Below are 15,518 nucleotides of genomic sequence, written 5' to 3'. Positions count from 1 at the left end.
GTCATCTAATTTAATTTAGTCATTTTTATAGATGATAGAAATGAAGTTTAGCAATTAAGTGATCTGTGACACATCTACTAAGTGGAAAAGTTGGTTCTCCAGCTCAGTTCCCCTACCTCCCAGAGCCATCCACTTTCCATCATGCTGGCCTATTTCTATTTGTTCAGTCATTTAGGGCATTTCTGACTTCCTCATGATCCCATTTGGGGTTTTCTAGGCAAAAATACTGGAATGCTCTGTTTGCCTTGCAAAAACCTAAAAAAAAAATACTTGGAATGGTTTGCCATTTCCACCTCCAGATCATTTTATAGGTGAGGAAACTGAGGTTACAGGATGAAATGATAGCCCAGGATTGCATAACTAGTAAGTATCTGAGACAGAATTTGAAATCTGGGCTTGATGCTCCATCCACTGCACCTCCTAGCTGCCCTATGCTGGCCCCTCTAGGCTTCTAATAATTTACATTATCAAAAAAGTAGAAGGGAATCAGGTTTAGGAGTCAGAGGACCTGGGTAAGCATCATGGCTCTGCTTATGCTTTAATTTCCTCACCATTAAAATGAGGGTATTGGGCTCAGTAACCTCTACAATCTTCATCAGCTCTAAATTTATGATTGTATAAGGTAGGAATCTTCTAGGATAGTAGATGGACCAAAGCTGAGCCACCAACGTCATCCCTCTCTCCACTGACACTCCTCCACACACCCTCAGCTTTTGAGTCACAACCCTTGCTAGGGAAGACATACAATGGGCAATTCCTAGATTCCTAGACATGGGTCTTTTTGGCCTCCAGCCAAGCCTGGAAGGCCAAGAGCCAAATCTTGGATAGAGACTCCAGTCTCTGGAACATACCATGGTGCCAAGCAGATGAAGACCCTAGAGGTGACTGCTATGGCTGACATTCCCCAGGGTCCAGGTCAGAGCCCCTGGAGAACCAGAGTCATTTGGTTGTGGGTCCAGTAGCAGCCCACAGGCTGGAGGACAATCACCAAAGGAATACTAGTTCTCCCATCAGAAGGATGGCATGAAAAGGAGCTAGGCCTTTCATGGATTCATTGACCTATTATCCTTTCACTCACCTCACCTCATTCCTTCGTGTATTATATTCACATCCTCATTTCATTCACCAGTCATCCCCTCTCCTCACTCACCTAGTCATCCCCTCAGTCTCTCTCATATCCTAAAGACATACTCATACACTATAAAATCAAATCTTCACTATAACTCACACCTTAAAGTGACTACCCTTGTCCTCATACTCCCCATGAAGTCAACCCACTCACACCCTATATCACCACACTCTTCCTCATACCCTAGTCACCATCCTCAAATTAACCCAAACTCTCTCCCTTGCCCTAATTCTAAAGTCAACCCACTCCTCTAAAGTCAATTCACTTGCTCTGATACACACTCTAAAGTCACTAAACTTTGGTCATCTCAGCCTAAAGTCACCACCCTTGATACGTCTCAGCTGCAAAGGTCAGGGTTGAGCTGGTAGAAAAGGTGAAAGAGATCCATGAACAAGATAGTCAAGGGTCTCCCAAAGAAGGCCCAACCATCTCCAGCAAGAACTCCTCTGCTCCTCCCAGCCATCCCTAGAAGTCAGAGAACACTAAAATCCCCTGGAAGACCAGCTGGCCAAACTCTCTCAAACTTGAGGAGGAATGATGTCTTTGTACAGATAATGTGGTATCTTAGTATCTTAGATTTCTAGCTTTAAGGAACTTTAAAGGTCATATAGCTTAATCCCCTCATTTCACAGAATCAGGATTCTTTTGACCATATACATTCCCTTTTAAAATTAATAATAAACAAAGGTGGCTAGGTAGCGCAGTGGATAGAGCACCAGCCCTGGAGTCAGGAGTACCTGGGTTCAAATCCGGTCTCAGACACTTAATAATTACCTAGCTGTGTGGCCTTGGGCAAGCCACTTAACCCCATTGCCTTGCAAAAATCTAAAAAAAAAAACCCCAAAATAAATAAAATTAAATTAATAATAAACCCCTAGGTAAATCCAGGTGAGATGTTTTGTTTTTGTCTTTGGGCTAACACAGTACTTGGGACGTAGTAGGTGCTTAATAGGAAATGTTCAATCCAATCCAATAAACATTTATTAAAAAGCCTACTATGTGGGGTAGCTAGGTGGCACAGTCGATAGAGCACTGGCTCTGGAGTCAGGAGGACCTGAGTTCAAATGTGAACTCAGACACTTAATAATTACCTAGCTGTGTAACCTTGGACAAGTCACTTAACCCCATTGCCCCTTAAATAAAATTCTAAAAAAATTTTTAAAAGCCTACTATATGGCAAGGACTGTGCTAGATATCAGGAATAGCAGACTGGAGATACTGGACTGTCCTCTACTGAAAAGAAAAATAACATATGCACTGATAAGTAAATCGATTCTATCTACTGAGAGCAAAGTAATAGGGAAGGAGGGTGGGAAAATGTTGGCAGTGAAGGGAGGGGATCAAGCCTTTTGTGGAGAAAACATCCAAGAGAGGGAAGTCAGGTAAATTAAAAAGGTAGGTTTAAATGGAGTCCCACTTCTGGCTGAGAAAATGGAGGTTTGGAGATGATTGAGGACTAGGATTTAGAAAGACTAGAGCCTCCTTCTCCCTATCTATTGTTGTCACCTCCCAATTCCACTTTTTAGAGGTCAAGGCTGACAAATGACCCTGAATTAGGAGGTCTGGAGGAGTTCTCTTAGAATGGCTATCACCTTAAGTTCTTTTATCCAAAACTGTCCTGGCACTGACTTTGGAATCTGGTCTAGCTGCCTGATACTGAATCCAAATTCAAAGGTGTTTATTTACAATTTTGTTGTTTGATTGATCAGTTGCATGTTCAACTCTTTGGGACTCCTTTTGGGCTTTTCTTGGCAGAAATTTTGGAGTGGTTTGCCATTTCTTTCTCCAGCCCATTTTGCCGATAAAGAAACTGAGGCAAACAGGATAAGTGACTTCTCCAGCTGTAAGATTCACACAACTAGTAAGTGTCTGAGGTCACATTTGAACTCGGGTCCTCTTGACTCCAGACTCAGCATTCTCTCCATTATGCCACCAAAGTAGCTACCCTAGGTTAGACATTGACATCCCCATTTTCCATTGGAGTAAACAGAACCAAAAGGATTAGAGAAATTGCTAAAGGCCATATAGCAAGTTATGACTCAAACCCAAGACTCTACCACTTCCCTACAGATATAAGAAGATAAAGATTCCTTGTCAAAGATCAAGCTAATATCTTTTGGCCATGCTTTTTCTTCTTAAAAATTTTGTTTTCAATGAACAGTGTACTGTTTCCTCTCAGGTCAACGAGTGCTACACTCTTGTACTACAGACTCAAATACCATTTGTACCAACTGTGAGGATGACACACACACCGAGGTCTGGAATTGGGTCAAAGAATGCCATGGTTGTCGCAGTCGCTGTAATCGAGGTAAGGCACAGTGGAATTCACCCTGGGAAGAAGGCCAGGCCCTCTGATCATTCCCCAGTTCTCTTCCATTAAAAATTTTGTTGGACTCCTCCTGAGTCATCCTTTGCCCCGCCTTTAGATAAACAACATCAGGTAAAAATTTACCCTTTTTTATGAACTTCCTCATATTTCTGCAAGTGACACTATAAATGTCAAGGGGGGTGTGTGGCTAGAGTTGGATTAAGGTAGGGAAAAAATCATCTCCTCCAGACTGGCAACCAGGGTTGATTTTTTCTGTTGCTTCTCCTTTCATCACTAGATTTGGTGGAAATTCAGAATTGCACTAGAAGAGAAAATCGGATCTGTGTCTGCAAGCCAGGATTCTTCTGCATAACGGGGAGTCATGATACCTGCCTTCGATGCTTCAAGTTTAAAAAATGTGTCCAAGGCTATGGTGTGTCCAAACCAGGTAGAAGGGACTGGAAGCTGTGGCTTAGGAACATCCCCATATGGCTATGACCCAGGGTTCACATTGGGGAGGGGGGAGTGGAAATCCCAATTGGCAGGACCCCATTAGACCAATCCCTACTTTGCACAGATAAGGAAATGGAGGTCCAGAGAAGGAAGTGACCTGCCCAAGGTGAAATAAATACTCAAGATGAGGTCTAGGACTATAATTACCTCTTCTTATGTAGCAAATAGAGTCCTAGGCCTGTAACTGTTCCTCACATCTTCCTTCTTTTCTATCTCCTTCCCTCCTTTCCTCCCTCTTTTCTCCTTCCTTCCCTCCTTCCTTCCTTCCTTTCTTCTTTCCTAAATCTTTTTCAATAAATCACTGGAAATCTCTTCATGCAGCTCTTTTCACTCATTCATGGGTAGAATACCCAGCCCTGAAGTCAGGAGGACCTGAGTTCAAATTTGACCTCAGACACTTGAAACTAACTGTATGACTCTGGGCAAGTCCCTTAACCCTGATTGTCTCCAATCCAGAGCCATCCCAGGTGACTCCAGAGCAGAAAGTGAGGCTGTTGACTTCACAGTCCCCCCTCACTCAAATCCAATTCATGTGCTAGTCATGGCATTACCTCCCTGATGGCACGGTCTTCTTTGAGAACGTAGAATAAATATCATCAAGTATTTATGATGTATAAACATGATACTGTGCTAATTACCAAGCATGTAAAATGCATAAACCAAAGTAGTCCTTATCCTCAAAGAGCTTCTGCTTTGAGTCCCCAGATAGAGTGATAGATCTGGAGTTAAGAAGACCTCATTTTTTGTGAGTTCAAATCCAGCCTCAGATATTTATTGACTTAGTGATCATAGGCAAGTCTCTTTACCCTATTTGCCTCAGTTTCCTCATATGTAAACTGAACTAGAGAAGGAAATGGCAAATCACTCCAGTAGCTCCACCAAGAAAACCATAAATAGGGTCACAAAGATTTGGATGTGACAAACAGTAGCAATAACAACAACATGAATATAAAGCAAATATGTCTTTGATTTTTTTAACTCTTGTGTTACACTACTCATTCTAGGGGATTCAGGGATGATTCAACAAATAAAGAGATCACTATACACAAAGCAAATGGCCTCTGACATTCCTTCCAGTTTAGACATTCTGTTTTCTAAGGCCCAACTGAGCCCAGACATAGTGTCCTGAAATCCCTCCCAACTTTGACATTCTCTACTCTAAGAGCTCTTCCAGCTCTAACCTTCTGTAGTCTTAGGCCTTCTCACATTCTGTGTTCTAAGGACCTTCCCAGTTCTGACATTCTAGGTTCGAAGGACCCTCCCATCTCTGACATTTTGTGTTCAAAGGGTCTTCCCAGCTCTGACATTCTGGTTCTAAGATGGCCCTGATCAGTTCTAGCATTTCATACTCTCAGGCCCCTCCTGGCTCTGATTTTCTCTGCCTCCTTGTGCACTCTGTCCATGTAGATACTAATGTGGAGCTAGGTGCCAACACAATAATTCATTCATAATCACCATCTGGGCTAACTGCCCAATCCCCTCTGTGTGGCATTGGAAGGGTCCTTATGCCCCCCTCTTTCCCCAGGGCTCTTGTCTCACAATCCTACCTTGGGACTGGTGATCTGGAGAGAGTCACAACTCTATGATTGACAGTCTTTGAAATTCTCTAAATTTTCCCCCCTGGCTTTCAGGAACCTGGAATACAAATGTGCAGTGTGCCCCCTGTGCCCCAGGGACCTTTTCAGACACCGTTTCATCTACAGACACTTGCAAGCCCCACCGAGTGTGAGTATCTAATTCCTGTGATTCTGGTGATCTTGGTTGGGGTTTTCTGATGAGTGACATTTCAGAAGGATCTATGCCCAGCAAGCATGAGGCAGTGAGTATGGCAGAGCAAAAAGAACATTGAAATTAAAGTCAGAAAACTTGAGTTCAAATACCCTCTGGGCCTCAGTTTCCTCAACTGTAAAATGAGAGGCTCTTGATTCCCTTCTAACTGTAAGTCATATATCAACCAGGCTTGTCCTTTCATTGAAAGAACATAGGAGTGACCAGAGCCACTGAACAGGGATAGGCTAAGTGTAATGATAATTGACATTATGGAATACTTTTGAGATTTTATTAATTCAATTCAACAGACACAATAATATTAGTAATAGCAATGTCTTATAGTATAATTCAGGATTTGCAAAACAGATATCCTTACAGATACTCTCATTTCACCCTTACAATAACCCTACCAAGGAAGTTTTATCATTATTATCCTCATTTTATAGATGTAAAAAAGGGAAACTGAGAAAGGTAAGGAATTTCCCAAGGCTACCCAGCTAGCACTGCATTTGAGGTTAAATTTGAACTCAGGATTTCCTGACTCCAAGGCCGAGTCTGCTATGTGTACCAAGCCGCAAAATCTAACTTTTTTTCTCCCATGAACTCCCTGAAACACACAGTATTGTCCCTCTTTTATAGAAGAGGGATTAAAAGGTCTGCAAAAATGAAGTATCTGGTCCATGATCCCATGTTAGAGCCAGAATTTGAACCCAGGTCTCCTGCTTCTGACTTCTATGATAATAACTGGCATTCATATAGCACTTTAATGTCTGTCAATCAATCAATAGGCATTAATTAATTATACTCCTCCTTCATGGCCAGACGCTGTGTTAGTTGCTGGAAATGCAAATGGAGAAATTAAACATTCCCTCTCCTGGGAGAGGAGATCTACCTGGAGGGTAGGTCCTGTTTACAGTTATATATTTCAGGGATTAGTTACCATTATTAGCCTGGAGATTCAGCAAGTTCTTTCATGATAACTGTCTTTGTAGGTAGAGGGCTCAAGTTATTATATTTAGTAATATAATGATGATGATAATAATATATTATTCTATTATAATATCATATAACATATAATAAACTATAAAAGCATATAAAATAAAACACAAAATATATTTTATTTATATATTATAATTTTATTGTATATGATTATATCATTTAATATAGATTATATTTATATTGCATATTTCTATATTATTTGATAGATTATATTATCATATGATACATTGTACTATATATTATATAATTATGTGAAATAGTTATATAATAAAATATAATGATCTGATTATGTTGTTGATTCTTCTTATCCCTATTTTAGCGATAAAGAGTCTGAGGCCCAGAGACAAAAAAAAATGGTTTGCCCATATCATCCAAAATTATTAAGTGACAGAATCAATCAACAAACATTTATTAGGCACTTATTATGTGTTAGGCGCTTTACCAGATACTCAGATATAAAGACAAAAATGAAATTAGACTTTTTTTCTTGAGTCATTGATATTAAATACAACTCTGATGCATAGTAAGCTCTATAAGAATGTTAGCTGTCATTAATATTAATTGTAGCTTAAAATTGCATGTCTTTTGGGACGTCTTGTAGTTATAAGCTATTTGGAAGTTGAGGGATGGGAAGGCTCTAGTAGCTGAAATGGTCAAGAAAGCTCTTCTTTAGAAGGTAACATTTGGGGGGAATCTAGGTGGAACAGTGGATAAAGCACTGGCCTTGGAGTTAGGAAGACCTGAGTTCAAATCCAACCTCAGACACTTAATAATTGCCTAGCTGTGTGATCTTGGACAAGTCACAACCCCATTGCCTAAAATAAAATAAGGAGATAACACTTGACCTGAACATGAGAACTAGATGGTAAAGATAAGAAGGGAGTCCCTTTCAGGCAAAGCACAGAGAGGAAAAATGGAATCTCATGGGTAAGGAATACCATGAAAGTCGCTTAGCCTAGGGGTACTTCTAAAAGCCAAATATAGAAGTTTGCATTGAATTGAAGTGTTAATAAGGAGGCCTTGAAATTTCTTGGGCAGAGAAGGAACAATATCAGACCTGTGTTTTAAGACTTTCACTTTGATAGGATCAAAGAAGAAAGAGACTGAAACTAGGGGACCAATCTGGTGACTATTAAGTCAATCCAAGCTAGAGGTGATAAAAGGAAATTAGAATAACCTTGATTTCTTTCCTGTCCAGTTCAAGTGTTCTCTTTCTTTGACCCTTAGATCTTTTTAACTTAGTCATAGACTAAACATTGAAGAATCTCCCAACCCCCTAAATCTCTGAAACTAGTTTTGGATTTTCCCACCACCCACTCCTTTAGGCCAAAACATTGAAGATCCTTAATAAAAATAGATTTATCAGAGTGACCTTAATAATGAACAGGATCTCAAAGACTCAGGACCCAAACCATGGCCTTTTTTGATGTGTGGGGCTGGAGGAATGTGTAGATAATGTGAAAGTTCAGATTTGATCAGACATTATAGGGAGAGACACCAGGAAATTTGAGAGTGGAGTTGAAGGAGGAATGAAAAAAGTCTGCCAATCTCACAGTTTTGCTGAGGCCAATTGTTTCCAGAGCCTCTTCCCAGTGACTTGGCACCTTGAGGCTGTTCCCAGACCCTTGCTGAATTCAAGTTTCTTTCTCCTCCAGATGTCAATCTGTGGCTGTTCCTGGTAATGCAACCTCGGATGCTATCTGCGAAGATGTGCTCTCTGCCCCTACAAAGGCACCAAGTGTACCTCTCTCCAAACAACATTCTGAGTTCATGAATCCCAAAGATACCATGTGGACCTCTCCACCAAACATCAGTGTAGGCACTTCTCCTCAACTTCAGGCACAGCCTACCATCCGTCTAGTCTTTTCCAATAGCCCTGTCTATCCACATGGTAAGTAATGGAAATTAAGTTCCACTACCTGATGCTTCATTGTGTTTTAGGATGGTGTGTATGAAACTGGGCTGTTCACATATCCCAAGAATGGGAAACCAGATGGTCTGGGCTTCCTTTCTGCTCTCCTTTTCCTCCTTGATAGTTTTCAATCAGAGGTGCCAATGATCATATTTGAGAGAAACTGAAAAATGGCTAGTCTTTGCTTGTATGTGTGTATATAGGTGTGTGTTTGTGAACAAGGGTGGGGCAAGCAGTCCTTGAGTGCTCTGAGGGTGCCTACATCAAGAGGGTGCCTACATCCATTCTGAGTCAATGTCCTAAAAACAGCAAAGCTAAGCATATAATTAGTAAAAATTAGCTAAAATAATTAAAATTAGGTAAACTAGGACTCCCCCCTCACCATGGCAGGTTGAAGTGAGCTCTTTGACCATCTCACTGTGCTCCCCCTCTATGATAACATATATCGCACTATTTACCCAGGCCACATTTGTGGTGTTCATCTCCGACTCAAAAAGCCCAGTTATTGCTCTATTAGAAAATCTCATATATATATATATATTCATTCAGTTGAATAAACATGACTGAGCATCTGCTCTGTTCAAAGACTGCACCTAGGTATTGCAAAGGATGCAGGGGATGAATATGGACCCTGCCTACAGTCTCATAAAGCTATCCAATTAGAATATAAATCAAATGGAAAGAACAGAGGAGAGAGAGAGAGGGGAGAAAGAGGTGATGGGGGAAAGAGAGAGAGACAGAGACAAAGAGAGAGAAACAGAGACAGAGAGAAGAAAGAGGAAGAGGAAGTCATAAAGCAGAGAGGAGGGAGAGAAAAAAAAGGAAAGAAAGGAAAGAGGGAGAGAGAAACAGAGAAGAGAGGAAAAAGACAGAGACAGAAAGGGGGGAAAGAGAGAGAGTGCACCTTGAGTGTAGTGAAAAAGTTACTCTTTCTCAGGGCCCCCAAACAACAATCTGAGGTTCTGAGTTGCAGGGAAAGTTCCAATCTATATTAGTGAAGGGAGCTTTCTCACTTGGAAATTTCTGTACCAGCACATCACAGGTCACCTTCCATCCCTACAGACTGTACTCCTCCATTCCCTTCCCTCAAATGCTTGTAGTAGGTGTATTCTTCTCTCAATCCTTTCTTTGTTTTGAGTCTAGTCCCTACTCAGTCCTTTCTTTGATCTCACATCAATGATGGGAAGGTGACCTAGGAGTAGAAATCTGAGAATCTAACTAAGCTTCAAGTCAATGCAATCTGATATGGTCTTTGTCTGGAAGAAATCAGTGTCAGAGACCACAGTGAACATAGAAGAATTGCTATAAAGGGACTGATTCTGCAGAATTCTCTTTTTTTTTGGTTTGGGGGCCAATGGAAGCAGTGGAAATAAGCCCTATTCATCATCACCATGCAGACTCTCCCTGACAAAGTGATTGGAAGGTTGGGATGTGGTCAGACAACTCTCAACAACTTCCCAGATCTGGGTTTGACTAACTGGGAAAAAATAGTGTTAATCTTATCTATGGGGGGTAGATTTGCCCCTTCATGAATTTATGAGATTTTCTTATCTCCTTAGGGTGGATTTTGGGCCTGATGGTCTTCTTGATGCTACTAATTGTTCTGATTTCCTTTATCATGTGGTCTCAGAGAAAAAGTAAGTTTCATTCAGTCAATCATTCATTTATTTAATTAAAATTTATTAAGCACCTGATCTGCAAAGTTCCCGGGAAATGCAATATGGGATTGTACTATATAATGTTATCATGCATTGGAGAGGTCCAGGTTAAAGGGCTACATAATATCTAAGAAAGCAAGTCCCCAAGTGTAGATGTGTAGATGAGTGGAGAGAGTGTTGGGAAAAGTTTACTCAAGAAGATGCATTTAAAGGACAGGTAGGAATTTAAGAAGAAGGACAAGGAAGATGAGGGAACAAGATGACCAAAAGCATGAAGGTGGGAAAGAATTGGGCATATTGTGGGACAGGACAGCTATATAGAGAGGAAAATGGTGGAGAGTAGATCACTCTGGCTGGAACATAACGTGGTTAGAGTTAAGCCTAGAAATGTAAGAGGGAGCCAGACTGTACAGGGTTTTGAATGCCAAACAAAGGAGTTGAACTTTGATGGCAATAGAGAGCCTCTGAAGATTTTTGAGCACAGGAATGAGTTGGTTAGATCCATTCATCCAGAAAGATTATCGGGACAGCTAGGTGGCCCTGGAGTCAGGAGGACTTGAGTTCAAATGTGATCCCAGACACCTGATATTTACTAGCTGTGTGAGCTTAGGCAAGTCATTTAACCATAATGCCTTACAAAATCAACAACAAAAAAGATTATACAGGAATATATATATATATATATATATATATATATATATATATATATGTATATAGGGTGATTCATTCATCCAGCAAATATTCTTCGAGCCTCTACCATGTGGAGAGTTCCAAGTTGTACAGGACATGGTCTATGACCTCAAGGAGATTATGGTCTTGTCAGGAAGACTTTAACACAACTGTAAAACAACGCAGGTTGTGCTAATTGCTATAGGAAAGGAACATGGCACTATGGGAATTTGGAAGAGGGAGATGTACCTAGCAGGGAAAGGAGAAAATGCTTCAAATATTTCAACCTTACCTTGAAGTCTGAATATAATTCAGATGTGAAAAGACAGTACTACAGATAGGGGGAACTCCCTGAGCAAAAGTTTGGAGGTGTGAATGTTTGGAATGTTATTTGAAAATAGAGAAACTATCTTCCTTAAGGATGTGATTTCTCTCTCATCACACTCAATTTGGATCAATGTCCAACATGGAAACAAAATAAAGACTGACGGGGGGAAGTAAAATTGGGAGAAAAATTATAAAACTCAAATAAAATCTTTAATTAAAAAAATAGAGAAACTAGTTTGATTTTAATAAAGAGCAGGTAGGTGGGCAATAGTCAAAAAAGGCTGGAGTGGGAGGCTGAAGCCAAGACTCTCTTAGAGGGGTGTGCACTTCCTATCCAGAGATTTACCAACCATTCCTACTGGCCTCTTCCTGACAACATCCTTCTTGGAGCAGAAGGTGATTGAAAGTTTCCTTTTTTTTTTTTTGTAGGCAAGTTCTTGTCCTGCTTCAAAGAGGAAACCAAAGTGGTAAGTTTTGTTTCCTGGTTCTTTGGCTTCGAGGGAAGCATATAGGAGGCAGTCATGGGGTATGCCTGCTGGTAGTCACTTGTGGACCTTTATAAAAGTACTTAGAACCAGAATGGTAGCGTATAGAAAATCACACCTGGAGGCAGGACTCTAAGCTAGATCTTCTGATTCTTAAGGTCCCTTTTGCTTGCTGAACCTCAGTCTTTTCCTCTGTATAATTTAGGTGGATAATAGCCCCTGCCTCAACTTCCTCAGAGGAACAAGGGAAAAGCCATAGTAAATGAATATAAAAGTCCTTTGGAAATTATCATGGATAGGGACGGCTAGGTAGCCCAGTGGATAGAGCACTGGCCCTGGAGTCAGGAGTACCTGAGTTCAAATACGGCCTCCGATGCTTAATAATTACCTAGCTGTGTGGCCTTGGGCAAGCCACTTAACCTCATTTGCCTTGCAAAAACCTAAAAAATAAAAATAAATAAAAATAAGAAATTATCATGGATTGTAAAATGAGGAGATGATGGTGTGATGATGAGTTTTGCCTTGAAAGAGACTTAGTTTAATCAAATGAAGAGAGAAGACAACAATCTAAGAGAACTTCTAAAGATGACTAATAATATCTTCTTGCCTCAGACTTGGAATAGAGTCCTCTAAAAGCTAACTTGAACTAGCTAGCATGACTGATTTGCTGTTCTTGCCCCTCCTTTCTAACTATGTGTTTCTCAGTTTCTCAAAATTGCTGAATTGGAAATCTTCACCACATCCTGCCCTCAGTGATATTATTCAATAGTGATGTGGGTTGGACTAGTCTATGTGCACAAATAGTGAATGACCCAACTGTGCACACTGACTGGAGATTCTAAGAAGAGGAGGAAGGCAAAGGGGAAATCCCAAAGTACTGTTTCTCTTGTAATCGAATCATTCTTCTTAATAGAACAACATTTTCATTGAACATAACACCCAAATTGAATGAGTTGTTAGAATAAGAATGTGAGAATTCAGGGGCAGTTAGGTGGCTCAGTGGATAGAGCACTGGCCCTGGAATCAGGAGGACTTGAGTTCAAATGTGGCCTCAAAAACTTAATAAATTGCCTAGCTGTGTGATCTTCAGCAAATCACTTAACCCTATTGCCTGCCAAAAAACAAAAACAACAACAACAAAAGAATATTAGAACTCAGGCCTTGGAACATAGAAAATCTGGGAAAGCCATAAAACATAAAATGTCAGAGCTGGAAGGAGGCTTAGATTATGAAAAATCAGAGCCAAGAGGGCCTTTAGAACAAAGATTGTCAGAACTGGGCCCTTAGACCACAAAAGTTTAGAGGGGCCTTAAAACATGGAATGTCAATAACTGGGAGGACCTTAGGACTTAGAATGTCAGAGCTAGGAGAGCCCTTAGAACACAAGATTTCTAAGCTGGGAGGGCCCTTAGAACATAGAATGTCAAGGTTGAGAGGACCCTTAGAATGCTGAATGTCAGAACTGGGAGGAGCTTTAGACACAGAGTGTCAGAGCTGAGAGGACTTTAGGACACAAAATTTCAGAGCAAGGAGGGGTCTTATAATCTAGAATGCCACTTGGGAGTGATTTTTAGTTCGGTCCCCTCAGTTTTACATATGAGGCAATTTGAGACAGGAAATGACTTGCCCAAGTTCAACAGAAAGTTAGGCAACTAGGTTTAAGTGGAGAAGTAGATAGAATGCTGGAGACAGAAAGACCTGAAGTCAAATCCTACCTTATACATTTAACTTGCTGAGTCAACTTGGGCAAATCCCTTTATTTCTATTCACCTCATTTTCCTCTATAAAATGAAGATAGTAATAGCACCTATTTCCCAGAATTGTTGTGAAGATAAAAATGAAAATAATACTTATAAAGTACTTGGTATATTATGTGTTCCATAAATGCTAGTTATTATCAAGGTAGAAGATCAAGAAAAAAGAATTCCTAACTCCTAGTCCAGGACACTTTCCACTATTCTTTTGAAATATTGAAAATTTTGAAAATTGAAATCTGAGATATAGAAATAAATTTTCAATATTTTCAATATTCAATAAATTTTTCACTATTTTCAAATATTTCAATATTTATACCGGTGAAATAGACTAGTTTTTCCCATTTGTCAATCTCTCTCTGATAGGTCCTTCCTCTTACTGTCTGAAGCTATTGTCTATCGCCCTCTAGTGGGCTACAGAAAGCTTATGGCTAACTTCTCAATTCTTTAACCCCACTGAGCAAGGAGTGAGATAGAGCATTCTTTCACCAAAGAAAAATGTTTATGTTGAGTGTCTTTTTCCTTAAAATGTCACTTGCATAGAGCCTTGGAAGTGACCTCTGTGACTTCTGTACTCCTCCCACTGGTGCATAGTGCTGACCAATCCTCCATACCTATTCAATCCTTTGTATTTTTTCCCAAATTTTCCAAAGTAGAATTTGGATTATCCATGTATTTTCTCATATCCCCCATAAATGACCGGCTCTACTTTCTTTTCTGGTCAGACTTTTAAAAAATTAATTATTGATAACACAATTAAAAACATCTTTTTATTGTTATGGGCATCAGCAAACAAAAGCATGAATTAAAATATGAAGTCTAAAAAGGGGGAATGTACATGATACCATGAAACTCTATTGTACAGAGCTTTCACAAATATATATACATACACACACACACACACACACACACACACATATGTATATTGCAGTATCTCTCCTTGTCCCTTTCTCATAAAGTATTCCTTACAACAAAGAATTTAAAAAAGGGGGGGAAGCAGTTGAGTTAAATTAAAAAATGCATCAACTGAGTCTGAAAGTAAAGGCTCCATATCCAGAGTCTCTTCCCATAGTCCCCCTTTTTTGCAAAAGGAGAGATCATTTTCTCATTTCTTTAGACCTGAATTTAAGAAAATCACTGTGGTGACCATATAGAGAATGGATTGGAGTGAAGAGAGATTGTTGTTGGAGCGATCAGTTAGGAGAGCAATGCAATAGTGTAGGAGAGAGGCAATGAGAGCTTCAGCTAGTGGCTATGTGAATAGAGAGAAGGCGATTATATAAGACATGTTGTGGTAATAGAAGGAACAAGACTGAGCAACTGATTGGATCTGTGGAATGCGTAAGAAGAGTAAGATGCAAAGGATTACACCAAGAATGTGAATTTGGATGACCAGGAAGTTGGTAATGCCTTTAACAAAAACAAGCATATTTGGGAAAGGGTTAAGTTTGGGGGAAAAGATAATGAATTTTGTGCTGGATGTATTGAGTTTAAAATGCATATGATACATTCAATTGAAGATGTCCATTGATCAGTTGGTGATAGGATAGGATTTAGTTATATAGATCTAAAAATCTGATTAGAAATGACAGTTGAGGGGCAGCTAGGTGGCACAGTGGATAGAACACTGGCCCTGGAGTCAGGAGTACCCGAGTTCAAATCCAGCCTCAGATACTTAATAATGACCTAGCTGTGTGGCCTTGGGCAAGTCACCTAACCCCATTAGCTGATGCAGTCACTGAGACTGTTTAAATAGAAAAGAGAAGCAGACACAGGTTAGAACAACAATAATAGCTAATAAGTCTGCCACTATTATTTTTGCTGCTTATAACTTTTGATGCTTACAACAACTCTGGGAGGTAGGTGTCATTATTTTATTTCTATTTTACAGTCGGGGACACTGAGACAAATAGAAATTAAGTAACTTGGGGGAAGCTAGGTGGTGCAGTGGATAGAGCACTGGACCTGGAGTCAGGAGTACCTGAGTTCAGATC

General features: G+C 40.1%; 1 protein-coding gene across 3 annotated transcripts in view; it reads left to right on the top strand.

Moving 5' to 3' along the window:
• TNFRSF1B (TNF receptor superfamily member 1B) overlaps window positions 1–15,518 on the top strand; it is a 55,735-nt gene that overhangs the window by 30,545 nt on the left and 9,672 nt on the right. For all 3 annotated transcript variants that reach the window (XR_012474588.1, XR_012474587.1, XM_074218413.1), the window contains exons 3-8: window positions 3,309–3,437; window positions 3,736–3,885; window positions 5,582–5,675; window positions 8,375–8,610; window positions 10,191–10,268; window positions 11,715–11,752. Coding sequence is in view for 1 of the 3 variants with exons in the window: in XM_074218413.1 (XP_074074514.1) it covers window positions 3,309–3,437; window positions 3,736–3,885; window positions 5,582–5,675; window positions 8,375–8,610; window positions 10,191–10,268; window positions 11,715–11,752 (725 nt within the window). In the remaining 2 variants the exon portion in view is untranslated. The remainder of the gene's footprint in view (window positions 1–3,308; window positions 3,438–3,735; window positions 3,886–5,581; window positions 5,676–8,374; window positions 8,611–10,190; window positions 10,269–11,714; window positions 11,753–15,518) is intronic.

This window comes from Macrotis lagotis, chromosome 1 (genome assembly GCF_037893015.1).
Source record: "Macrotis lagotis isolate mMagLag1 chromosome 1, bilby.v1.9.chrom.fasta, whole genome shotgun sequence".
NCBI classification, from domain to species: domain Eukaryota; kingdom Metazoa; phylum Chordata; class Mammalia; order Peramelemorphia; family Peramelidae; genus Macrotis; species Macrotis lagotis.
This window is presented reverse-complemented; position numbering and strand designations above follow the sequence as displayed.